At 40.2% G+C, this 27009-nt stretch overlaps 2 protein-coding genes across 4 annotated transcripts; one reads left to right on the top strand and one right to left on the bottom strand.

Annotated features, from left to right (window-relative positions):
- Positions 1–45: 45 nt before the first annotated feature.
- LOC116043023 (RNA exonuclease 5) lies at positions 46–13318 on the top strand. Of its 3 annotated transcripts, XM_036000860.1 has the most exons (20): positions 46–167; positions 2067–2339; positions 3435–3561; positions 3657–3777; positions 4570–4677; positions 5456–5544; positions 5650–5765; positions 6252–6390; positions 7931–8025; positions 8110–8212; positions 8366–8457; positions 9028–9136; positions 10521–10637; positions 10716–10853; positions 11059–11151; positions 11279–11633; positions 12033–12232; positions 12491–12600; positions 12688–12760; positions 12836–13318. In XM_036000860.1, the coding sequence occupies exons 2-19, from the start codon at positions 2074–2076 to the stop codon at positions 12740–12742; spliced, it is 2433 nt and encodes an 810-aa protein (XP_035856753.1). In that variant the 5' UTR covers positions 46–167; positions 2067–2073; the 3' UTR covers positions 12743–12760; positions 12836–13318. The 3 variants fall into 3 exon arrangements, with proteins under 3 accessions (XP_035856753.1, XP_031145379.2, XP_035856752.1); XM_031289519.2 differs by having other exon boundaries at positions 12688–13318; XM_036000859.1 differs by having other exon boundaries at positions 50–167; positions 2070–2339; positions 12688–13318.
- A 913-nt stretch (positions 13319–14231) lies between these two features.
- parn (poly(A)-specific ribonuclease (deadenylation nuclease)) lies at positions 14232–24260 on the bottom strand. The gene is made up of 26 exons (XM_031289418.2): positions 24141–24260; positions 23790–23867; positions 23611–23690; positions 23437–23504; positions 22887–22968; positions 22635–22695; positions 21305–21470; positions 20718–20780; positions 20572–20610; positions 20456–20498; positions 20289–20369; positions 20075–20131; positions 19777–19854; positions 19614–19657; positions 19485–19527; positions 19123–19198; positions 18923–19033; positions 18756–18825; positions 18595–18650; positions 17881–17967; positions 17715–17789; positions 17451–17625; positions 17207–17334; positions 15783–15837; positions 15553–15698; positions 14232–15162 (listed from the first exon to the last, which is right to left on the bottom strand). The coding sequence occupies exons 1-26, from the start codon at positions 24157–24159 to the stop codon at positions 15116–15118; spliced, it is 2028 nt and encodes a 675-aa protein (XP_031145278.1). The 5' UTR covers positions 24160–24260; the 3' UTR covers positions 14232–15115.
- Positions 24261–27009: the final 2749 nt, after the last annotated feature.

Genomic DNA, 27009 nt, shown 5'->3' with positions numbered 1-27009 from the left:
GAGTTTATTTTTAACGTTACAACCCGGAAGTAGTGCTAGCTAGTATTTATAAACTTTATGTCACAAAGTATAACGTGGAGCAGTGCCTGTGTTTTCACCATGTGTTTTTAGCTTCTATCAATAGTGTAAAAATATGAGTTTGGAATCCGCAGGACCAATTATATCTGGTATTTACATCATATTTTTTCTCGTTACTATTCTCACGCTTATATCCAACATATAAATACTCCTTAATTATAATTGTATAAGTGTAAATAGTTTTAAGTGTTAGCCAGCTAACGTTAAGTGTGTAGTGTTCCTAGTTTAACTGTTACTCTTAGTTCTCCCTTTAGTTTGGCACGTTAAGTATCTTTGTACGCCTGTAAAAGTTCAGATTCCCTGCCAAAGGCACTGGAATCAATTCACCTGGACCTAACGTTACAGACACATCTTACACTTCATTATTTACCAGTTGCAGCACAAATAAAGCACAAATCCCCTTATAATGGGATAAAGTACCCCGAATACAACACATCCCAATAATCATTGTGTTGCTTTACAGATAACGTAATCGGTATACATGCAGTTTAGTGTCCCAAATTATTTTCCAAAAACTCAATGTCCCAAATGTTGAGGGTCTTATTCGAGACAGGTTGCCCTAATCATAACCATAACCATAACCCAAACACCTGTTAAACAGGTGGCAATAGCAGGTTCATAATTAAGGACATTGTATGGGGAATTTTGGACTCTAAACTGCACGTATACCAACGTAATCAACATTAACCCAAATCACCAACATTTATTAAAAAATAAAATGTCAGTGCAATCCCACGTAAAGGGTGGGATTGGGCTAGGGATGTAACAATTACCGGTGTAACAGTAAACCGTGATAAAAATGTTGACGATAACGATTACCGTTTTAATACCGAAAACCGTGATCATTTAATTTGACTTTAAAGTGTTCATGTTTACAGTTTTATATTTAAATTTTGATTATGAAGAAAAACAAGTATAATAGTGTAGTAGTGGTGTTTCTTTGATTTGTTTACATATTTTTCTTTATGTCTTAGCTTGAATGTTTGGATTTGTATAATTTAAACCTGCACTACTGGAAATGTTCCTGACAAATAAGCTGTTTACATGCTGAACCCTTGTTCCTTTGATGTTAAAAGTGGCACTTTTGATAAGGTTTTGCCTATATTTTTGTAATATAATAAACACTGTTACACTTTTTGAAACTATTTCAGCTTGTGTAGGCCTATCAGTGCTTTCTGAACATATTGAACACACTTAAAAATACAGCGATAATACCAAAAACCATGATCATTTTGGTCACTATAACTGTGAGGTTAAATTTTCATACCGTTACATCCCTAGATTGGGCTGGGTATTGTTTGAAATGTGTCAATACCTGTGCCAATATGATACCTAGGCTATACGTAAAGCACTTCTTTCAGTGCCTCACATTGAGGGGTGTTGTACTGTAAAATGTAAAAAAAAATTCTACAAACCTTTCTCTCTGTTTTGTCTCACACGGATGGAGTTTACCTGCAGAATTACTTCAACTATATTAAAACTGTAACATTTAAAAGTAATTTCCTGAATTTTCTCGGGTGCTGGGTGGATAGGGCTAGGGGGATGTACTATATTTTATCATTATTGAACGTATAAAAAACCTTTACCTACATAACTCATTTTCTTTATCGTTTTCTCTGTTTATTTCTCATTTCTCGAGTCTTAGCACAAAGCAACCACAGTCTACAATACAGTTGAAAATGATGATTTAAAACGAGGAAATATCTGCTCAAAGAATAAGTAATTTTTTTTTTTTTTAATTTTTGATATTCAAAGTTACAAACACATTGTGGTCAGTACTTGCAACATTGAGCTTTGTTACACAGCCCCAGTTGGCTAAATGCAGTGATCCCCTATTCTACCTTCAAAAATAAAACAATACTAATTTCAAGAGGAACATGTGTAAATCTTAGACATACATACACTTCTCCTTAAATTATACAGTTTGACATTAGACAGCCAGGAGACAATGTCATTTCAAATATCTTTTTTTTTTTTTTACCTCCCAGTAGAAACATGAGCTTGAACATGGAACCTTCCTCAGCAGCAGCAACATGCAACAGAAGGAAAAGAAAAAACATCGCCCCCACAGCACATGACGAGGCCAAGAGATTAAAAACTGTGCAGGAGGGCGAGGAGCTGCTGGAGTGTGGACATTCCTCACGCTCTCAGAGGATCTCTGTGTTGCCCGATCGCCTTCATCAACCAATTACACCGGATGAGCTGACAGAGCTGCTGCATTATGCCGCTCTGGGGAAAACAGGTGGCATTAAACAGCCCAGGTAATGACTGTAAGATGTTATCTACTTCATCAGCTTTCATCAAATTACTCTCCGTAATGCACTTTTACTGTGCCCCTGTGCTCCAACAGCAATCTCAATGATCCTTTTAAAGTCATCACTAGGGATCGACCGACACTGGTTTTTCGAGGCCGATACCGATTATTAGTAGTTAATGAAACCGATAACCGATATTTGGAACCGATATGCATTTACAGTGAAAATGAAAATCTTGAAAGTGCTCATATTATGCTTTATGGCTTTTTCCCTTACCTTTATTGTGTTATATATCTTTTTGTGCATGTTATAGGTTTACAAAGTGAAAAAGCCCAAAGTCCATCCCAAAGGGACTTACCATCTCCAACAGAAAACACTGTTCACAAACTGCTCCAAACAGCTCTATTGTAGTCCAGCCTTTACTTCCGTGACAAACGTGCGTTACTTTGTAACACGTTATAATGCTCGCCTAGCTGCTAGCATGGCACTCCCTCATACTCTGCAACTATTTAGCTAGCAGTCCTCACCTAGCTACTGCGCATGTGCGACTCCCAACAAAGATGGAACAGAAGTGAGAGGTCTCACTCTGTAGCTAAAACAGAGAGCTCAACACACAGGGTGAAAAGAGGAGCTGCAGAAATGTACAGTATGACAAAAAGATGGTGTTTTTTGAAAATTAAAAACATGTAAACCTATTCTGGTACAACCTCTAAATACAATTATGAACCTGAAGATGAGCATAATATGAGCACTTTAAGTCAAAATTAAGATTTTGGAATGTTACAAAATCCAACACAGAACCTTGTTTAAATGCTTGAAGCAATTATTTAATAAATTAGAAACTTTCAACATAATACACAGTAAAAGATAGACAGTCAGAGAGACAGACACAGAGTTGTAACGGAGCAAAAGTAGCCCACTTTTTAATGAATTAACTTTATCAGTTATCAGGCAAATAAAACGCCGATACAGATAATCTGCAAACTGCCAAAAAACGGCCCAATAATTGGTCAGGGCTGATAATCGGTCTATCCCTAGTCTACTCCGCTTATACTTATCTAGTCTCAATTTTCTGTCTTCATCCCCCTGTGTCTCTTCCAGTTGGTGTCGTCTCCAGCATCAGAAGAGGGTCAAAGCTGTGAATGTGGTGATCGTGGAGGGCCTGACCCAGAGTCACTTTTACAAACACTACCTCACCCTGCGACACCTCAGGACCAACTACACAACTGTAAGTAACCAGAGGTGACGTCCATTTATAGATTCGCAGTGTTTGTCTTTTGGGTTAACAATGGTCCTTGTTGTTTTTTTATCTGGCTGGATCAGAGGCTCACCTTTACTCCATCATCTGCCGACCTGGCATCAGGAATCTTCAGCAGTGAAGTTCCTAAATCGGCTTGTCCATTTCTTTTCCAAAGACACAATGGATCCAGTGAACTGCACAAAGGTGAGAATCTTATGTGGACATGTTCTGAGTGTGTGTAGGTGTGTATACTTGGGGCGATATATGAATACATTATCAGTGTAATTGTAGTGTAGTGTATGAGAGTAGATATTGTTTTTTATTTTGGTTGTCAAAAAAATAATGCTGTAGCCCACACAATTCACCCTTTCCTTATTATTTAAGGCTACTATAAAGTGAACTGTTTGAATATTTTCTAAACGTATTAAGATGTTAAAAAAAAAAAGTTAAAAAAAAAAAAAAAAAAGTATTAAGATGTTATAGGTCAGTCATTCCCAAACTGTGGTCCGCGGACCACTAGTGGTCTGTGAGGGTACTGCAGGTGGTCCGTGGAAAAGCAAAATAAAATATAAAATAATAGTTTTTTAACCTTCATTTTACCAGGAAATTATGATGCGATGACCAGTTATAGTTTTAGTGCTAGTAGGCCTATTAAGAGGTGCGGATTAATTCAGGTAGGACTGTGTGGACATATTTTATTATGTGTATTATGAGGTGGTCCGTGAAAATATTTGATTACAAATAGTGGTCCACACACACAAAAAGTTTGAAAACCCCTGTTAAAGGTGATTAAATGTACAAATAATGTTTCATTGTTTCAGTGGTCCATTTGACTGTATAGTCAAAAATCTTCTATGTATTTATCTGTTTAATGCCATTATATTTATCGCCAGAATATCATCACATTATTATTAGCTTTAGTTGTGTGTTTTTTCTCAGTGTTTTTGGTCTTGTTCTTAAATGTGTGTGTTTTATTGCTATCACACACTGCTGCAGCACTTAGGAGTCACCCAGTAATCACCAAGTTTGGGACACAGAGGAGAGGACTGACAGCGTATGTGCTCACCCAGGAGGAGATGATCAAGAAACACTTCCCTGTCAAAGGTGAGTGGCTTTTTTACTCTGCACACGACTGTCTTAGCAGGCATTCTCCATGTCATTGTTTATCAAACGCTCTATTTTTTTAAATCAAAAAATCTTATAATTTTTACATTTATCTACTATGAAGAAACTGCAATATAGCCTCTGCAAAATAGCCTTCCCCCACAGCGCTGCGGAGGAGGGTCTGGCTAGTCCACACAGCATTCTGGAATGGGAGAAAAACGTGTTCTGGTTTATTGCCATTTCTTTAAACCAATCACAATCGTCATGGGCGGCACTAAGCGCCCGACAGAATCCACGGTGCCGCTGCAAAATAACTTCGGGAAGGAACTTGTTTGGGTGGAACGTGTACGTTCTAAAGTTGTTTTAGTCGTGCAACAGAAAACTCAGATTGGACAGATAGTCTAGCTAGCTGTCTGGATTTACCCTGCAGAGATCTGAGAAACGGTTAACCATAGTCCTTATAAATCAACCGGAGTTGACTAAAACAACCTTTGAACATACACATTTTCCACCAAAACAAGTTCCTTCCAGAGGCTATTTTGCAGTGGCACCGCGGCTCTGCCCGGTGCTTAGCTCCACCCATGACGATTGTGATTGGTTTAAAGAAATGCCAATAAACCAGAGCACGTTTTTCTCCCATCCCGGAATGCTGTGTGGACTAGCCAGACCCTCCTCCGCAGCGCTGTGGACAAAGGTCTGGCAAAGCGAGACTAGTGTGGACATAATCTCCCTCTCTCTTGGCTGTGTCTCCATCTCGACCGTCTCTGTTTTGACACAGGAATGCCAGGTTTTGAGGAATATGTGTGCACAGACAGTGTTGACAGCGTGACTGACAACAGCCCTCTGTATGGAATTGACTGTGAAATGGTGAGATGCTCTCAATAATATAATGTACATATCATTTCCGCTTTCCATTGTAGAATCCAGTTATGCAGTTTCAAACAATTGACACTTAAAAATGTTGCGCCTCAGGTTCAAACAGAAAAGGGATATGAGCTGGCTCGTGTCTCTCTGGTGGACAGTGATGGGAACTGTGTGCTGGACGATCTGGTGAAACCTCTGAACCGAATCTTCAACTACCTCACCAGGTACACACTAGAGATGTTCCGATGTACTGATATCGGTATCGGGAAGTACTGGAGTTTATGCACCGATCCGATACCACGTAATAAAGCCCTAAAGAAAATCTACATTAAAGTAGTTTATTTATGTTCTTTGTCTGTTATAACTGACTGTCAAACTGCATAATAAAAGAAAGTTCTGCAGCATTCATTGTTCATGTTTCACAAAGAGTTTAACCTGAGCCAGACTGACAACAAAGATAGAAATACTATCACATCCATACAGGGATAGTAGTATACAGTTGTTAAAACATAATCAAATATATGACACACTGGTATCAGATCGGTACTCGGTATCGGCCGATAAGCAAGTTCAGGTATCAGAATCAGTATCGGGAAGAAAAAAAATGGTATCGGGCCATCTCTAGTACACACACACACACACACACACACACACACACACACACGATTGATTTCTAATACACATTATTGTTGCTGGGTGCCTCCTGATAGGTTCTCTGGTATAACCGCAGCGATGTTGCGGCCAATCACAACCACCCTGCGGGACGTTCAAGTGAAGCTCAGGAAGTTGTTGCCGAGCGACGCCGTTCTGGTGGGACATTCCATAAACAACGACCTCGTGGCTCTGAAAGTGAGATCCCACTGATATTTTAATGTCTGCTTGTAACAATAACATTATCAGGACAAGGTTCTGAGTTGACATTGTGGTTGTTGTTGTTGTGTGTGGTAGTTTAAATGGGTCAGGAATCTGAGGGAAGCTGAGGCTTTTGTAAATGTTCGTAGATAGAAGTGTGTGTTGAGCAAACACATCCCTACACCATCTGTGGTCTTCAAAGCTTTAAAACCCTTCTCGTGAACGCGATATCTCAGGAATGCCTTGAGGGAATTTCTTCACATTTGGCCCAAACGTCGACTTGAACTGATTAGATTTCTTTCTTCACGCCATAACTCAGGACCAGAAGGGGACATTTTCGGACATATTATTTCACATTTGGTCGGATACTGAATTTTTTTTTTAAGATTATTTTTCGGGCTTTTCCGCCTTTAATTGATAGGACAGCTAGGTGAGAAAGGGGAGAGAGAGGGGATGACATGCAGGAAATCGTCACAGGTTGGACTCGAAACCTGGACCTCTGCGTCGAGGCATTAAAGTGCCCATATTATGAAAAAATCACTTTTTCTGGGATTTGGGGTGTTATGTTGTGTCTCTGGTGCTTCCACACACATACAAACTTTGAAAAAAATCCATCCATGCTGTTTAGAGTGAGATACAGTTTCTGAATGTGTCCTGCCTTCAGTCTCAGGGTGAGCTGTTCAAAATCTGCACGGCTTGTGACGTCACAAGCCGAAACGAGCAGGCTAACCGCAACCATTAGCTCGTAGCATTAGCATGCTAACGCTATGGCTAACGCTAGCATGCTACCTCGTTCTCAATAGCAAAGCACTGCTACAACACACACAAGTTCACCATAATCTACAAAAGAACTACTTACATGTGCGCCCTCATTTTGAAGTCTCCCAGCTAATCCTGCCTTGTAACTGACCGAAGTTGTAGAAACAGCCTTTCTTTTACTGTCTATGGAGCTAGCTAGCTGACATGATCTACATCTGAGCTACTGGGCATGTGCAGTGTAATCAAAGATAGTACAGAAGAAGAAGAAGAAAAGAGGTCTCACTCTGTAGCTAAAACAGAGACCAGCTGAAAAGAGGATCTGCAGCAGTGAGAGAGAGCACTGCAGTACAACACAAATATGGTGTTTTTTGAAAATTAAACCATGTAAACCTATTCTGGTACAACCTTAAAATACAATTATGAACCTGAAAATGAGCATAATATGGCTGCTTTAACCTCTAAGTATATGTGCGCCTGCTCTACCCACTGAGCCAACCCGGCCACTGGTGACACAAATTTTTAAATTGGGGTGATTGGATAGATTTTCTGTGCTGCCGGGTTGAAGATTTGTGTGAAGCATCCATGTTTTGCCAAAAAAAAACAAACACAATACTTGTTTTATTTAATTGCTTCAAAGTCTTCACTACATATATCATATGAGTGTGGACAGACATGAACTGCAACTTGACTGGTTGGCAGAGGCATGCAACTGTGGGGTAGAAATTCCAATTTTTTTCTATTAAAGTTGACCTGCATTATGTTTGTGTCCTCCCTGCAGCTGATCCACCAGCATGTGATCGACACCTCACTGCTGTACAGGAAAGAGTTTGGACAGAGGTTTAAACTGAAGGTCCTGGCTGAGACCGTGCTGAAGTAAGTTCCCGCTCTCTCCTTGTGTCTCTCTCTGTCTCTCTCACCCACCACGGCTAATAATTTAATTTTCCACTTGTGTCCCAGGAGGCAAATACAAACTGAAGAAAAGAAGGGTCATAATCCCATTGAGGATGCTCTGGCAGCCCTGGAGCTGGCTCAGTACTTTATTAAAAGAGGACCTCGTCAGGTAACACATCGCTTTCTTACACACACACACACACACACACACACACACACACACACACACACACACACACACACACGCATGCACACAGACACACACGCACGCACACACACACACACAATTTATCTTATATTTTCTGTGTATGCTCACTGTCAGGTTGTAGAACTTCATATGGAGGAGCTGTGGGGATATACGATAGTGGAGGAGGAGTCCACTGACTCTGAACCTGCACCCACACCAAGTCCCAGGTACAATACGTTATACAATCTGTATACCTCTTTGTATTCTTTACATCCTACCACATTTACTCAGCCCATGTCCACACTAAGTCAGTTAACCATATCTTTCCTCTGGGTTTTTGACCTCCATACTACTGTATGGTAGCATTTTTTTCACACCCCAAAATTGAGCTTTTCAAAAATATTCCCCATGGTGGATCAATACAAAAATGAAGCCGTCACGTTTGAGTTTGGACTTTTAAAATGTAGCTTTTGGAAAAGCGGTGTAAACCTCCTCAGACAAGGAAAACGTTTTCAGAAATGTTTGAGTCAGTCTACAGATTTCTCTAACTTAGTATGGAATTTTCTACTCAAATGTCTCTGATTTAATTGTCCTACAGAATCATTTCCACAACGACAAAAGGGTTTATGAGATTTAACATCATCCACGAAATCCACAAGGATAGACTTATGGGGAAAATATATCTTGAATCACTTTAATAGAAGGATTCTGCTCTTCATTCACAATGTGAACCAATCTCATCGCACGTTCTGCTACAGTTGTATTTGACAGATTCTCCGTCTTTATTACTTGTGCAGGTTTGCTGACATACTACAGACACTTGGCCGGTCGGTAGCCTTTTTAGGAAAGCGCTGTGACATCGCCCTGGATCTGTCCCATCAACAGTGGCACAACTCTGACAAAGAGGTGAGACATGAGAAGTTTTGACTCCGGAGCCGTCTACTGTATGTCCTAATCGCGCACTGCCAGACCTTCCTCCACAGCTCTGCGGAGGAGGGTCTGGATAGTCCGCACATTATTCCAGGATTGGAGAAAAACGTGCTCTGGTTTATTGGCATTTCTTTAAACCAATCACAATCGCCTTGGGCGGCGCAACGGCGCTGTGCGGCGCTGTACGGCGCAACGGCGCCTCTGCAAAATAGCCTCGGGAAGGAACTTGTTTTGGTGGAACACGTGTACGTTCAAAAGTTGTTTTAGTTGTGCAACAGAAAACTCAGATTGGACAGATAGTCTAGCTAGCTGTCTGGATTTACCCTGCAGAGATCTGAAGAGCAGTTAACCATAGTCCTCATAAATCAACCAGAGTTTAAAATGCCAACACAAAGACAGCCCAAGGTAACGGATATCTGGCCTAAATGAGTGAAATCTGGCGGAATTTCCGTCGGCAACGGAACAATCCCGGAAGAGGAACGACTTGGATATAGACTAACTGTCTCCTGACCTTTACCTGATCAAACACTCTAAGTTAGCATGGTTTCCTACCCAAACTATGCATCAATCTGTTTTGGTTTGTGCTGCATATACAGCAATCCTCATAGAGGGTTTGCTGGTTTACCTATTTGTTAGATATTTAGGTGTTAGGTTTCAGTGGTGAATGTCTTCAGGTTAGAGCTGTAATCAGGCTTTAAAAGTTCGGCCCGACAGGGCCCGAGCCCGACAAGTACATTTTGATTGATAGCTTTTTAAAAGCCCGAACCCGTTTACAGCCCGACATTATTAAAATGCGCGCACGCACACAGCTCTTTTGCCTTTTGTCAAGAATGAATAATTTCTGATAGTCAAAAGTTTTCCACACCTCAGACTTTGCTTTCTTAGCCGATGCAACCAAAATGTACTCACCAGAGGCTCAGGCCAGCCTCCGTTTCACCTCCTCAGCATCCATTTTCACGCTAATCGTAACGCATCACTTGACCGCTCATTTACCGCACAATCCGGAGCGGAAGCCCAAGCCAGGCCCGAGCCCGTGTAAAATGATAGAGATTAAGACTGAACCCGACGGGTTCGGGCAAAGATCTTCAGCTCTACTTCAGGTATCTGGTTTTGATGAAAAATCTTCAGTGGCATTTTTTGACAACGAACTATAAAGTGACAGAGAGAGGAAAGATGAATGAAGTTGCTCTTTTTGTACAAAAGATGACTTAAATTATCATTGTTTATATTATAGGTGAATACATAACACATATGGTTTTGCTGCACTCACTATATATCCTCTGTCTTTCTTCTCTTTCCTCACCATCCTCCCCTTAACTCTTCTCATTCTCCACCCGTTGCTTTATCTCGTCTCCTTCAGGTGTTGGCCTCTTTCCGGAGACGGACCAAGTGTCCGTTCCTCTCTGTGCTCCAGTTTTCTTCCCTCTTGGACCATCAGAAGAGGAGCTACCCTCATCAGGAGCACCAGCACCAGAGGGTGAGGCATTTATTCACAACATGATACATTTTAAGTGTTGTTTTGATGCACTACTTAATGTGTTTGTTTGCCCTGCAGGTGTGTGCAAACCTTCGAGATATGTGTGTAGTGGTTGCTGGGCCGTTCCCTGCGGCTTTCTCTGAGAGGGAAGTGAGGCGGCTGTTTTGTTGCTGTGGACCGGTTCGAAATATCAAAATGTTGAACACAACTGTCAGGGTATATCTCACCTAAATTATGATCCTTTAGTTTACATTTAATAAGCTGTATTTCTGTCACAGATGAACACATCGACAACTAAATACGTCTTAGATATGCTGCTAATTACTGCTTTAGTTTCTCTTAAACTTGGGCTGTTTTTCTCCCCTTTTTGGATGTGCTTTATTAATCGTACCTTTATTTTCTGACGATGTTTGGTCTCCAGGTTCATGCAGAGGTAGAGTTTGAGCTGCTCGAGGGAGCTATGCTGGCTTTAAAAACGTTGAATGGACTTGATATGCAGGGACAGTCCATCAAGGTAACTCTCTTCCTGTTTTTCTTTTGCTTTCTGTCACTTATTCTCTTTACATTACAGTTAAAGTTAGTCCAAAACATTTGTAGACTGCTGCATCCCCAACATGTATGCCCGTGTGTGCCTTTTCTAGGTCCAGAGGCCTGTTTACGAGTCAATGCTCGACTTGGATCTGACTCTTGATACTTTGATGTGTGACAGTCTCAACACCAGTCACCTCTACGTTGTTAAATTAAACCCCAGTGTCGCTGAGAGCATACCATTTTCTGCAAGGGTCAATGGACACACGTCAGATGCCAAATGTTCTGTTAAAACAGCAAACAGGTTGCCCTCAGTGAAAGTTAATGGTCAACGGTCGCATCCCACGACCACCGCAAAGTCTAAACTGTCCGAGGAGACGGTCAGAGAGACATTTGGTCACTTTGGTGCGGTGGAGAGAGTCGTCCTGCTTGCCAAACCTGGAAAACGTGCAAGACATGCATACATAAGTGAGTAAAAAGCTTTATTATTCATTAAGCCGCCTAGAGATGATCCGCGGTAAAACCACTTTTGCGCTGGCCGTTCCATTGATTTCCTATAGGGACAGCGGTGCCGGCCCACTAGGAGCAGCGCTATCCTTGGCGTCGCACACCGCTCGGATTTGCGCCGAGTGCTGCACTCAAAGTTCAAATGATTTCAACTTTGACCTAGTTGCTGATGACCTTTCAAGGTGCGAGCGACCATTGGCGCAACCAATTCCAGAACTTTCCTGCGCTGCGCTTTGCCTCTTTGCTCTGCACCCTACCTCGCGGTTTTGCCGCAGATCATGTGTAGGTGGCTTTATTCCTTGTTTTACTGTTCAAACACAGTTTCTGTGTGTCTATAACACGAGCGTCTCTGGTTGACAGAGTTTGAGAGCTCCGAGGGCAAACATGTATCCCTCAGCTCCTCTGAGGATCTCTGGAAGGAAAAATACCTCGTCTGTCCATCCCTCACTCCACCCCACTTACCCTCATGGGTTGCCATGACAACAGCAATCACCACAGCGGATCCTGACAGTGAAGCAGCAGAAGATGAGGAGAGGACTCACATGCACACCAGTTCTCAGGTAAAGACAAGGGTGTGTTGACTCCAATTGGTTGGCACAGATTCCTAAAGTTACTATTTAGAATATAAATAAATAAAATAGGTCAGTCCCAGTGAAAATGGGTGCCCTGCCTCTCTGTCTGCCAGTGCATTTTTTCTTCAGCATGCCGACACACAAGGCTACAGCAGAGCCGAGTCTGATTTTGATGAAGGCTTTGTCTCTGGTGCCATCCATTTTTTGACCACATGTGATGAAGACTCCAATATGTAATATATGTAGGACCAGGAAATGGATCTCATGATGGGGAAGTTGGACTGCCGCCTACGGAAGCTCTTCAGATCTCTCCCAGAAGGCACCTTGTCTGTAGTCGTGCTGCTCGGACACACCAGGTGAGGACTCTGACAGTCTGAGGAAAATCTGCTACCAAGTTAAATATTTCTAAACCTCTTCTCTTCTCTTCTCCTCCTCCTCCTCAGTGCTCATGGCTACCTTCCGGGTTTGTGCCTTATGGAGGTCAAGCAAGGGTCTTGAGAACAGAGATCTGGTCCTCTGTTGGAATGAATACTAACCTGCACTATCAAAACAACTTTCAGTCTATTGATGCCTCCTCTTGTATGAATCAAGTAAAATCAATGAAGATAAAAAAGACTTCCCTAAGACTCCCTTTACCTCAGACTTGTTTTACACGTTTCTATTTGGTAAAATATATATAAAGGAAAGTTTAAGTCAAATACAGTACTGTAAAATATTTTTCATGGCCTTGATCAGAGTAACAAATTAACATCTGCCTTTGGACTGATCTGCCTTCTCAGACAGTAATCATTGTATGGATTTTGGCTCTTGGTTTTAACTAAATCATCATTTTGTTATAGACTTGTTATAACACATGCTGAGGTGGAGTTTGAAAGTCTTCTAGATACAAATTGTTCTCCTGGAAGAAAATCAGACGGCAGTTTCATGAGGTGACTGTCGGTAAATGAATGTTAAAAATTATTAATTGTATTAAGTAAAATGTAATTTTACTTGTACTACTTTTAACTAGCAGTATTTACTATACAGGATCTATGGATTTTGATACTGCACCATTAAATTTGTTTTGATGTCAAACTTTGTCTTTTCTTACTTTCAGTAACCATGATTAATATCTAGCGTTTCACTTTGGTTCCAAAAACAATCTAAATAGGCCTTTTTCACAGCTGACTTTGACTGGTCATGGTAGGAAAAGCACAGGTGTTACCAATAACATTAACGATGGCTCCGTCATTCACATTTCTATTTTTTTGTCCACCTGTGCTTTTCCTACTGATACAAAATGTCTAAAAAAAATGTAAATATAATGGTTTTTAAATGTTTGTGGTCACCAGATTCAGTTCTGTTCTGTCAGTGTTCTAGCAGGGGAGAAAATATTAATTCAACATGAACATTTTTAAATGACAGCTGAAAACCTATTTAATGTGGCTTTTAATTAATGTCACATTTACACACACACACACACATATATATACATACATACATATATATATATATACATATATACATACATACATATATATATATATACATATATACATACATATATATATATATATGTATACATATATTTATATACATATATATACATACATATACACATATATACACACATACATACATATACACACATATATACATATACATACACATACACATACACATATATATACATACATACATACACATACATACATACATATATATACACATATACATACATGTATACACATATACATACATGTATACACACATACACATGTATACACACACTTATATACACATTATATATACATATGTGTATATACATACACATATTTACACTTTTTTTACTGTAGTCATGTAAATTCTCACTTGAGTGTACATAATTGAGATGTGTGTGTAACACATGATGTATTATATTGACCGTGTAACAGTTGTGCTCTAAAGTGACATTTACAGTGCTGTGATTGAGTTAGTTTGGGAACAGAGAAAAGACAGAAGACAGGAATACTAAGAAACATTCTTTAATTTTTTTCCCTTTCCAAGGAAATAAGTGTTTTTAAACTTTGTTATACAAAAATGTATACGTCTTCTTAACGTTTACACCTTTTGCATTAGAACATACTTTTACATTGTTGCAGGTTGACAGTGACAAAACATTAAACAGGTAAAGAAAAACAATTCTGTACAAAAAGAACACAAGCACCTCTCATGAAAGATCAAAATGCCACCAATAATAATCACATCATCATTGATAAGCTTATATACGTTTTGATAAAACTGGGGAAGTTAACAGAACTTACATTTAAAAAAAAAAAATATGGATAAAATACTAAATAACCCAGACATTGTAAACTACAGGACCTGTCCGGTGGCATTTTATCTCACGATTTATGAAAGGGCTTCACAGGGATACAGAGACTGGAGAAAATTACCATCTCCCTCACATGCACAAACTCGCACACAACTCACTCACAAAATATACGACTGATTGGAGGTGACTGTCATTAAAAACGAATGATTTCAAAGTGACAGCATGGCTGTGGTGGCAGATTCCAGTCTGAACACAGAATAAATGAACATTTCTTTGAGTTTAGATTTTAAGATTCTAGTAAAGAATGTGCATTTACCCAGAAGAGTTGCCCGCCCCTTTGCTAAAAGATCAAAATATGGCAGCTGTCGTTATGGCTTGTGTTCTCTCTTTCAATAGTCCAGTCAAGTAAGCTTGGCTGATAGCTTTGGACACGGTATCCACAGCTGTTGAGTGAACGAATTAATTCAGGGCGTGCACCACTCCTAGTGATGTGCAACCTTACAGAAGAGCACCTTAAGTGCTTAGGAAGAGACTCCGAGCAGGAGCTCATTGTGACAGTGGCTTCTCCACTCCTCGCGCTACCAGACTTCCGGGACCTCAAACAGCGATGTTGTAGATTTAGCCCCTGTACAAGAGGAGGGACAGACATGTAAAGATGAGAACAAGAACACCACCCACAGGACTTTGATTTCGCAAGTTATCATTCTGAAATCTCAACAATTGGTACATTTAAGCTATTTAACCCTTTAAAAAGTCTTTTTGCTCAGGTTTTTATTCCCCTTGTTTACAGGTTTTGGTACAGTCTACATCTATTAGCTTATTTTCAGGATAGGTTGCGCTACTTAGAAATGCCTTGGACACATGTTCTTGGACATCATAAATTGAAGAAAAAAAAGTTTGAAAGTGTGTTCACACCAAATTCTGCGTCTTTTATTTAGGATTTCTTGGACATCAACCTCTCATTAACCGTTTGAACTGTGTCAAGCTGATTCAAAGTGTTCACTGACAAACACACCTTTGGACTTCTTTTTCTTGTTCTTTTGACCTCTCTTCCCATGGACTTGTTGCCAGGTGACCGTCCCCTCAGCATTATTGCCTTCAGGACTTCGCTCCTCCTCCTCCTCAGGGACTGGACTGGACCCCGCTGAATCTGATGCATCTCTGCAGGGCACAGCAACAGTTAAGAGACTTGAATCACAGCAGAATAACAGTGGCAGCATAAATGATCACCTCCATTTTACTCACGCAGTCTTTAGCCATCCTTCTGAGGTCTTGCTCTCGATAGCTTGTCCACTTTTGTCTAGGAAACAATGACTAGTGCATTAGATCCTCAATTAGACCCATATATGCAACATATACACTTACCTAAAGGATTATTAGGAACACCTGTTAAATTTCTCATTAATGCAATTATCTAATCAACCAATCACATGGCAGCTGCTTGAATGCATTTAGGGGTGTGATCCTGGTCTAGACAATCTCCTGAACTCCAAACTGAATGTCAGAATGGGACAGAAAGGTGATCTAAGCAACTTGGAGCGTGGCATGGTTGTTGGTGCCAGACGGGCTCGTCTGAGTATTTCACAATCTGCTCAGTTACTGGGATTTTCACTCACAACCATTTCTAGGGTTTACAAAGAATGGTCTGAAAAAGGAAAAACATCCAGTATGTTGCAGTCCTGGGGGGCGAAAATGCCTTGTTGATGCTAGAGGTCAGAGGAGAATGGGCCGACTGATTTAAGCTGATAGAAGATCAACTTTGACTCAAATATCCACTCGTTACAACCGAGGTATGCAGAAAAGCATTTGCGAAGCCACAACACGAACAACCTTGAGGCAGATGGGCTACACCAGCAGAAGACCCCACCGGGTACCACTCATCTCCACTAAATAGGGAAATGAGGCTACAATTTGCACGAGCTCACCAAAATTGGACAGCTGAAGACTGGAAAAATGTTGCCTGGTCTGATGAGTCTCGATTTCTGTTGAGACATTCAGATGGTAGAGTCAGAATTTGGCGTAAGCAGAATGAGAACATGGACCCGTCATGCCTTGTTACCACTGTGCAGGCTGGTGGTGGTGTAATGGTGTGGGCGTGTGTGGCACACTTTAGGCCCATTAGTAGCAATTGGGCATCGTTTAAATGCCAAAGCCTACCTGAGCATTGTTTCTGACCATGTCCATCCTTTTATGACCACCATGTACGGTAGTATGGTGTTCCTAATAATCCTTTAGGAGAGTGTATACACTTTATACCACACTATACCAAGCATCCCAAGGCTTGTGCTGTCCAGGCAACTTTAAAACCAAGACAGGAAAATTACACAGGCCCAATGGCTACCATTTGTCAAAGAAATCATAATAGAAAGTTGACATATCTTGAGACTACAAAAAGTCTTAGTGGAAGAATAATTGCGATAATTTAAGACTCAATGATGACAGAGGAGCTACAAATGAATCCACCAAAATGTACTGTATGAATGATGCAAATATCGTAAATCTTATTTTCTAACAAATTGTTTGTTAGCGTTATTCAATGTTGCAAAATTCTTGCCAAAAAGAAAAAGATGCATGCATAATTTGCATTTATTTTTAATAATTTAAGGGAAACCTGCTGCATATTACCACAGCAGGAAAGTACTTCGGCACGCATGCGTTCACACACACACCATCAGTTTTCATCTTCTTGCTGCCTGTGCTTTCCGGGTATGAGCAGTGACTCCAGCCATCTGTAATTGGAGAGTCTCCGGCCCCCTGCTCTCCCTGAGCGGGACTGATGCTGCGTTTCCTCAAACCCCTACACCAAAAAGATACATGCATCAATAGGAATAGAAATTGTGCATACCTGTAGAAACTCCCAAGGCGAGAGGTAAATACACTGAATGTTAGGTTGAAAATGCAGTGCAGGTGTACCTGGGATATCCGAAACCAGCACAAGTAGGGGAGGTGTAGTGAGGTTTCATCCAGCCGTCCTCTCCCCAAGATTTGGGCGTCTGGTTGAGCTTCTCCTTGTCCTGCTGCTTACCCTGGATGTACTCCGCATACGTCTGGATCCTGTAACTCTCTGCGTAGCGGCTGGTGTTCATGGCTACGTGGTGAGATGAAGACGTTAACAGATTGCCTCAACCTTTTTTGTCCCTTCTGTCCTGTGTTGTTCATCTGGGAAGTCAAACTCACCTATCTGTACCTGGTCCGTCTGACTTAGGGACACAAATGCTGACGTGTCGTCTATCCAGGAAACCTGGATGTTTCCTGAGTGGATAATGGAAGTAGAAAGTGAGTGATAAAACAATGGGTCATACCCGTGTGAAAACAGAATTATCAGGCAAAAATCACGTCTTACCGAAGGCACTAAAGAGCTGGTAGAGGTCACTAGTCTTCCATTCTTTTGGGAAAGTGACGTACAGGACGTGGTCTCTTTTAGGTTGCACTGTAGGAACAGAAGAGGTGAGGTGGAGAAGTGGTGATAGTTGTAATTTAAAGCTGAATTACAAGAAAATCAAAAGCAAAAGTTTAACAAGTGGCTGGTTTAAAGCTGTGGCAGGCTAAAATATTTACACAGCTAAATTAATAGTATGACCTGTGACTTTATTTGGAGATTTCCTGCCCCCTCGTGGTCAGAAATCACCTAATGTCCTGTGGTTTTTGTAAAAAAAATTATGTTTACATTTTGTGTCCCATCATCACACCTATCTGCATCCTTTGGGGCCCAAAAAACACATTGAATGCATTTCCTTGCTCATTTATAACATTTCAAAGCAGGTTTTCAAAACTACTTTAAAATTGTGCAGTTTACATCCATGTTTACTGCTCTTCTTCACCGCTTTAATGTTTCTTTGCACGTTACCGCCACCAATGTGTATCATGTTTCCACAATTCAAACAAAACAGGGACCTGCTGAGAAAAAAAAAAAAAAAAAAAAAAAAAAAAAAAACCCTTTGCTCCAAGGTGCTAGCAGTGTTTTCCACAGGGTACCTTTAAATTTGGCAACATTTCCAGGCATGTAGTCAATGCAACAATCCTGCTTACCCCTGCTGTGCTACATGATCATACTCACAATCTGGTCCTGTGATGTTGAGGTAGGGAATATCTATTATCCTCATCAGGAAAAGCCTTGAGAACAGAAAAATAAGTATTTCATTTATTTATTTTTTAAAGATTTTTAGCAGATAATGAAAGAAAACCACAAATAAGAGTACATTTAAGTGCATCTCTTACTTGTTGAAGAAAGGCTCAATTAGTTTGGAGTGAGCAGAGATGTACGCTTTGGGTGGAGTCAAGAAAGAGCCTGTAAAGAGAGCGTTGGGCAGACCAAGTCAAACAACATGCATTTAGACGAATTTCATTTTATTTGCAAACAGGATCAGTGTGCTCGTGTGCGTTACCCAGGTAGTTGGCCATTGAGATGAAACAGAGGCCAGTGATGTAGGCATCGTACCCGGCCTCGTGGAGCTGTCCCTGGGCTGTGTCATAACCGGGAAACCCCTCTGCCGTTTCTGACAGGAACAGTGCAAATTAGAAAGAAGTGTTGGCAGGATTTTGTAGGTTGAGAGTGGTTCAGACAAATGTTAGTGTATTTACTCACCAACTTGTGGTGACTTGAAGGGGCTCTCCTTCAGCTGTTTCTCCAACTCTGCCAGAGATGTGTTAGTGATCAGCTCCTGAAACACAAAAGTCTAATGAAAAATCTTTCAGAGCCACTTGTTTGCTTGGTGCTCTGACCAGTGACGCCACTTGAGCAAAGATTCTGCTGCTTTTGGGGTTCTCTTCTCAAAAAGGCCCAACCAGTTTCAGCCTCGAAAAAAGGCTGAGTATATACACTGTTTATAATTGACTATATTAACTCCCAGTCAGATAACTTGGCAAGTGATCACCTTCCTAAAATATCTCTAACACCAAAACGCATGATGCCACTGGTATTCTACAGCACTGAAGGAGATCATTTACCTTAAAGGGCTGAGTGGAAGCCATCAACTTTGTGTCCAGAATTCTGCAAGCGAATAGATAAATATTACATGTTAAATAGCACTGTTGTGAAGACAAGTAAGCAGCTTTAGCAAAGCAGAGGAGTATTACCTTGGGAAGACACACATTGTGATCTCTTTAAAGTCTTGAAGATCCTGAAGGAAAGAGCATTGGCACAAGTAATTCATGAATCACATTACTTAGCAATAAACTGCCATTTCATGAAGCCAAAAAAAAGGCTCCATATTTAAAAAGACAGCCAACAAGTGTTCACCTCTGGCAGAGGGCAGTAGAACTGGTGGATGGTGTGCATCACATCCAACAGCATGTTGTGACCAACCACAAGTTTAGCCTGTGTGTCAGATGAAATAGGTTAAGGGTACAAGTCAGATTTTCACCAAAATATTTAAAGAATAGTGAATTAACAGACATTTACAGTCCAGTGATAATATGATGAAACAAGAGTAATTTATTCTAACTGCTAAATTCCAACTTAAAATAGAATTATTAGGATTATAGTGCAAATTTGGAGCAGATTTACAGTTCGACCAGAGAAAAGTTGGTTAACGCACAGATTTAGAGATGGCGTGGATGACCCTGGAGAAGCCAACAGCATCATTTAGCTCCTCCTGTTGGAGATAAAGAAGTGTGGATGGGTAGGAATATTAGATGGAATTAAAAACTAGTGCATCCCAATGTTTTCCTACATTCAATACACTCCTCACAATTAGGACAAGAATGTGACTAACCCACTAATTCAATGTCCATCCTGAACCCCAAACTCACCTGCTCTCTCTCTTGTTTCTGTTGTTCCCTCCTCTTCCTCTCCTCATCATCTACTTTGCTGACCTGGATGTAGCGCTCCTTCTGCGCACATACAGAAATTACAATCAATATCTTACATGTTCCACACAAAAACTGGCAAAATTGGTTGACATAAAACATGTTCTTACCTTTTCTGTTTCCACAGTTTCCACATGAAGCCCCTTGGGAAACCTGTGAAAACAAGACCAATCTTAATCTTCAATTCAACACAAAAATAAATGCAAAAGTGTTGAGTGACACTCACTTCCAGTTCAGTGTCTGGTATATCAGCTTTCTCTGAAACCTGGTAAGACAATATAAATAGAAGTAGAGTTAATTAAAAAAAAAAAAATGTACATGATCGATACAAGTTGAGTATAGTGTGGTATTCTGATAGAAGAGCTAGATTACCCAGTACATGGGTCCAAGTCCAAAGTCTTCTCCGAGTTAGTGAAGAGGGCCTCAACCTTCTCTCTGTGGGGAAAACAGGAGAGATGATCAAAACACGTAAGGGGCAGACTCTAACATGATTGTGTAAAAGCTGTGTATTGCCCTTAGATCTCTCAGATTAGTCCAGTTATTCCAAAAACTAAATGCAGCTGATCCACCTTAAGGTCAGACCACCAGTGAGCAGCCGCTAACCCCCTTCACCTTTAATCAGCAGGTGTAGGAAAAAGACACTGGAAGCGCGCACACACACACTCGGTCGCACACTGGTTAACATTATGCACCGAGTTATTCGTTAAAGCTACTTGTATAAAACATTGTTTAAAATAAAAAAAAAAAAAAAAAAAAAAAATTTAGAGAGAGAGAGAGAGAGAGAGAGAGAGAGAGAGAGAGAGAGAGAGAGAGAGAGAGAGAGAGAGAGAGAGAGAGAGAGAGAGAGAGAGAGAGAGAGAGAGAGATATATGAATCATGGTCTGAAACAAGAGCCATTTTACTGCCTTTAAAATGTACATATTTTACACAAAGTACTCCATATGTACTGCAACACTTACATCACCCTGTTGATGTAGTCTTTATGCTCCTCAGGTACGTGTGCAGGGCCTTTGGAGGAGGGGGAGATGTAGGATGGTGTCCCTACACCGTTAGCATGTTGATTTCTCCTCTCCTCTGTCTGCTCCCTCAGCTGGGCTTCCTCTTCTTGGTTTAGATATGGGATTCCTTTGAAAACCAGACAAGTCACAATTTTACATTGGCAGCTCTACACACTCACTGTCCTAGACAACCGCAAAGACTACAAGACGAGAAAGCAATTTGTTGAGCATTAGTTATAAGATGTTTTCTTGCCTAATTGAGAAAATAAAAACCACAAGCTACAAAAAGTACATCTTCCGCAGACTCCGCTAAAACTGCATTCTCTTTTATGTGTGGTTATATTTTTGGAGGGGTGAAAGTAAACAACAACATAACCCTCTACCTACAGCAGACACCACATTATTCAAAACAAAGACTGACCGCCAGAATATTAAAGTCACCCTAACTAGCCTAATAATTCAGACCGAATTGTCATTTTGTGCACACTGCAAAGCGACTCAGAGGTCTGGACCGAGGCTAACAAAAGGAACAGTATCACAGTCTGAGTGAAGTGCAAGTGGTCCAGAGCCAGCTGTTCCAGTATGACAGATGATTACAGCTTTTCCAACCAAACACTGAAGCTAGATAATGCTCATAACTTTTAGATACTGGTGCCAATATAAATGTTTCTGTTCTGAACATGTTTTTTTCCTATACCAAAAATACAGTTAGTATAAACTTCTCAGGCGTTTAGTGTTGTCTTAACATCTTAAAAGACCTATGCCTAATTTAACTACAGTATTAAACAAAGAATTAACTAGTGATAGACCAATTTTATCGGCCGGCCAATATTTGCGTTTTTACGTGTATCGACACTGGCTGATACGTGGCTGCTGCGTTCGCCGATAGTTTTTCCCCGGCATTATTTACAGACAGGTGTCCACAGGCAGCTCTGTGATGCTGGAGATGCTGCACCCATCCATATGATGCACATTGCACACAATTTGGGTGATATGAATGCAAGATGATTGCAGAAGTGACACTGATCTGTGTTTTTGTTTATTATTTTTAAAGAAATGACAGAGCAGATTCCAAAAACAAATCCAGTGTGGCAGGGTTTACATTTTTATGATGTAAATTGAGGGCGCAAAAGCAGTATCGGCTCAAGAAAATCGGCAGCCCGTATCGGTACTAAAAAAAAAAAAAATCCATATCGGTCGATCCCTAGAATTAACTAAGAAATTGACCAAGCATTCCCTACCAACTTTTCATAAATAAGACGTATCACATGTGGTGCTGCAGTGTACTCACCATGACAGAACACCTTGTTGAAGTCAAATCCCTGACTAGCCAGGAAGTCAATACTGGAACTCTGAAAGGACAAAGACGATCTACCATTTTAACTACTTTCAAGCAAAAAGCCGTGTCATCTTTTTACAGCTCACTGGTTGTTTTCAGGAACAATCATTTTTAAACCATCCAAGTCACTGTCACTATTAAAGCTTATTTATCTCAGTTCACAGTGAAGCAATCCAATGACCACAAGGAGCAACACTGACTTACTTGACAGATGAACTTTAAGTCAGGGGATGTCCTGTTGAACGGTTTCGGGAATACATAAAAATTAAAAGACTTTGTGATATACCTGCAGAGATGGGAATACAGGAAACAGAACAATGAGGATTAGTGAAATAATTCCAACTGCTGGGAGTTTTACAATAACCTGGGTGCAAGTCACATGTCATATGCTAGCATGCTAGCCTGGCAACCACTTTTTCAAAGTTAGTGCTAAGCTCTTTTTATTAATATTAGTTAAACTAGCTTTTGGAGCCCCAGTGCTGTTGCTCATCTTGTAATCCAGCTTTGCTTTAATTCAGGAGATGGTACAGAGTACTTATGATTTGTCTGTGTGAAATCACACATCTCAAAATGTGAACCACTGCAATTTTTTTTTGTAAGTGTTAAATCCTATGCTGATTCTGTATATAGATGGATGACAATTAAGTATCTTATCTTATGACAGTGTTGGGGGTCCTTTGGGAGATAGTGCTTAAAATGTGTCACCAAATATCAATGCCAGAAGTTCTCCATTTGTGAAGCAGATATCACTCACTTTGACTTTGTCTGGTCGTACGTGAACGTACATAATCCAAACTGGAACAGCAAAAAGTCCATTGAGTGCTGGTGGACAGAAAGAGTTTAAATGAGATACACAGTACACTACTGGACTACGGAGGAAAAGCAGGATGCATTGGAGGTGTGCAGTGTGCATTTTATCAACTCTAACCTTTTTAAGCTTCGTGTATCGCTCCTCCGGTGTGTCCAGTCCGTTGGTGAGTGCACTGACATTAGGACCGTCGCTTATCCCTAAAAAAACCCCACATAACACATGATATAATTCTTCAACACAGCGGTGGCTATTTCAATCTCAATTTCTGCTAAAACTCTTTACACGGTTAACGTTACCTGAAAATTCTCCATCGATGGCAAGGAAGTCAGCCTCCTCTATCGCGCTGTACACCGTGTTTAAACTGTCTTTATAATCTGCAAAAAAGGGAAAGTGCATTAACATCCGTAGCTAGGTTAGCGTGATGAGGAAAGCGTGCTAGCCTGCAGCGGAGCACAGAAACCCGCAGCCTTGCAGCTACATAGCTAACTGGCTAGCAGCACAAAAAGCTGAGGAATTTAAGAGTTCTGTCCGTTTTATATATATATATATATATATATGTATATTAGGTCACTACTCGGTTGTGTATTATCACAATGTATATATAGCGAGATAAAACTCAAGTGAGCAAAATGTGCCTGGCTACTTACTTTGGCGTGTCACCTCCATCCCTGCACAATGACTGAACCCGGCTGACAGCTAACGTTAGCTAGCCTACGTCAACTGGCTTTTTAACCGTTTTACAAACACTTCCGGGGCCAGAAGACGGTGTTTTTGTACACGCCTATTTGGTGTTTTAGTAGAGAGAGAGAGATTATAATTTAATATTTTAAATGGCATCCCTTATATTAAATATATGAGGAGGTCATTTATTATATTATGTGTTGGCTGCGAAGTTACAGAGATATAAGAGGGGACATTGAGTACTCAACATGTAGAATGTCTCCCTTAAAAGTGTTATATTATTATAGAATATTATATTATTCTGTTCACTAACGAATACATTTAAGAGCATTTTGATGTTGCAGTTCGTCAATGTGGAGTCAATTTTACATACTGTATACTATCGGGTAGATTAATTTAGTAGTAGGCCTACTGCATCATATAAATCATATCATGTCGTGTTTTTTATGTTAAAAAGTAACTATAAGCGTCAAATGTAGCCTAGTGGAATAAAAGTATGTTTGTAGTGGAGCAGAAGTATAAAGTATAGAATAGAAGAATAAAAATACTCAAATAAAGTACAAGTATATCAAAATTGTAGGCTACTTTCTGTAGTCTATCTAACTGTCTCTCTCTTCTGTGTTACATCTTATGCCATGCTTTATTAGTTAAGTCAAGGCTACATCCAATTAGGGAAGCAAGATGCTCTCAAAATGCACTATACTGTGACCTTATGCATAGATTTTAACTTTAACTTTTGATGACGGGGTAATCTAGAGTAGCCTAAGTGTGCACAAAATAACGCATTCATTTAGGGTCTCTGCTTTCATGTTCTTCAGGATCAGAGGGGGCTGAAAACATCAGACGTGACATGAAAGCAAGGAAACAAGGACCGGATGTTGCACAGTCTATCACTATCATAATGTAGGCTAGGAAAGTACAGTAGCCTATGTGCCACAAAATCTGCCTTGCCTGTGAGCAGGATTTGCGGCTCTAACCGGATCATGGTTGCATAAGTTTACAATCCTGATGCGATTTAAGGTGGTGTCTTTGAAGTCAGGCTGGTGATACAGCTCCCACCGAGTTTCAAAGAGGCAGAGCAGTTCGTGTGATTATTATCCACATTTTGTATTCTAAGATGAACATAAAAAAGTATTTCTAATAAGAAAGTGTGTTTACGGTGAAAGCAGGGATAAGATATTCCCTCCATTAAAATGCAAAGATGACATTTCGAAAAGTCAAACAGAAGGTTTTTCTTTTCTTTAATGAAGGGAAACAGGAGCTTTTATGCCTAATGTTTTCTCCAGGGTGTAATTTTGTAATATTATATTTTTTTAACAGTATTTTACAAATATGTGATAGGCTATGAAGTCTTAGCCTACAGATTAAAAGCATTTAAACACACAACAGAAATCTATTATCTTACTGCATGTTAAATATGTTGTCTATGCATGCAACAAGCTGCATTTGATATGCCTTTGTTTTTGTTTTTATTACTATTATATTAGTTTTACTAGCTTGTGGGCTTGGATGTAGACAGGCTATACACGCCCTATTTTTTTTTTTTAAGATGACAACAAGCAGAGGAGAATGTAATTACAAAAGCTGCAACTGAGATCAAAATCATCTTAAAAAAGTGTCACATTTAAGAACAAGAAGAAAAAATACATCAGGATGACAAAGATATGAGTGACATAGAAAGAATAGATTACAGCAGACCACAACATGGTGACAAATGCTTACATAAGTGGTAAATGCCAGGGCTAAATAAACAGATTTAATTAAAGGTTGATGAGTGGAAGTGAGAGTGGGAGGGAGCATGAGTGTGTTTATGTGTGTGTGTGTGTGTGTGTGTGTGTGTGTGTGTGTGTGTGTGTGTGTGTGTGTGTGTGTGTGTGTGTGTGTGTGTGCGTGTGTGTGTGTGTGTGTGTGTGTGTGTGTGTTGAACTTCAACAGAGGGCACTTGAATCACAATTGATTCGTAGGAAGCCTTTATTTTTGAATGACCTTTAAGGTGTCATTTCAGATTTACTGCTATTGTGGTTTTTCAACCCACACACTCTGCAGCAGAATCTGTGACGTGCAGACATATTCGCTCAACTTTATCTAACTTGTGGTTTTAAGCTTTTAATGTGAACAGAAATGCCCTCTCAAACAGCTGAGCTAAACCTGAATGAGTTTATAATTTCTGTGAAAACATATCCCTTAAAAGGTTTTCCCACTCTTTTCACCATCAGACATCTGTGCACTGCTGGGGGTGGCCTGTAGCTCACCCAGTAGAGCGTGTGCCCCATGTAGGCTGAGTCCTTTGCAGCGGCCCAGGTTCGAATCCGACCTGCAGCTCTTTGCTGCATGTCATCCCATCTCTCTCTCCCCACTTTCCTGTCTATCCACTATCTAAAGCGAAAAGCCCCAAAAAATAATCTTAAAAAAAAAGACATCTGTGCACTGTTCTGGCGAGTAAGTCCGAGATGACACACTTGCTCGACTCCACGTATCCACTAATCTCAGGAAATCTAATTCTCTAAATTACTTTTGCTCCTTTGTTGAGTGCAATTTGTTATACTGTGACAACTTTGAATCCAAAAAAACTATTTGGGGGCATTTTATGATTTTTAAAGCTTTAGTAATTACTTAACAGAATCAGAAAAACATTATTAATTATGTGTCACAACTAAGATATTATGATATATCATTTTAGAGTAAGCCACCTAGCAGTATGTCATGCTGTCATGGCATCAACTGGATCGAAAGCCACAAGACTGGAGAGGATGGATGACCTTCATTGATATCCTATGTTCCTTAGGGAATACAAGGGCCTAAGTAAGTACATAAGTAACTAAGTAAGTAAGTAAG

The sequence above is a fragment of the Sander lucioperca genome, chromosome 4 (assembly GCF_008315115.2).
Source record: "Sander lucioperca isolate FBNREF2018 chromosome 4, SLUC_FBN_1.2, whole genome shotgun sequence".
Classification (NCBI taxonomy): Eukaryota; Metazoa; Chordata; class Actinopteri; order Perciformes; family Percidae; genus Sander; species Sander lucioperca.
The sequence above is the reverse complement of the archived record's forward strand: the minus strand, read 5'-3'. Positions and strand labels throughout refer to the sequence as shown.

What these genes read in the sequence shown, in the direction of transcription:
- parn (XM_031289418.2), bottom strand. An exon ending in TCCACGCCATCTCTAAATCT is followed by an intron (nt 19,855 to 20,074) that starts GTGCGTTAACCA and finishes TCTGACACACAG; the next exon opens with GCTAAACTTGTGGTTGGTCA. An exon ending in GCTGGTTTCGGATATCCCAG is followed by an intron (nt 17,335 to 17,450) that starts GTACACCTGCAC and finishes TTTTTGGTGTAG; the next exon opens with GGGTTTGAGGAAACGCAGCA.
- LOC116043023 (XM_036000860.1), top strand. Translation starts at nt 2,074, where the DNA reads ATGAGCTTGAACATGGAACCTTCCTCAGCAGCAGCAACATGCAACAGA. An exon ending in GGCACAACTCTGACAAAGAG is followed by an intron (nt 9,137 to 10,520) that starts GTGAGACATGAG and finishes CGTCTCCTTCAG; the next exon opens with GTGTTGGCCTCTTTCCGGAG. An exon ending in TGCAGGGACAGTCCATCAAG is followed by an intron (nt 11,152 to 11,278) that starts GTAACTCTCTTC and finishes TGCCTTTTCTAG; the next exon opens with GTCCAGAGGCCTGTTTACGA.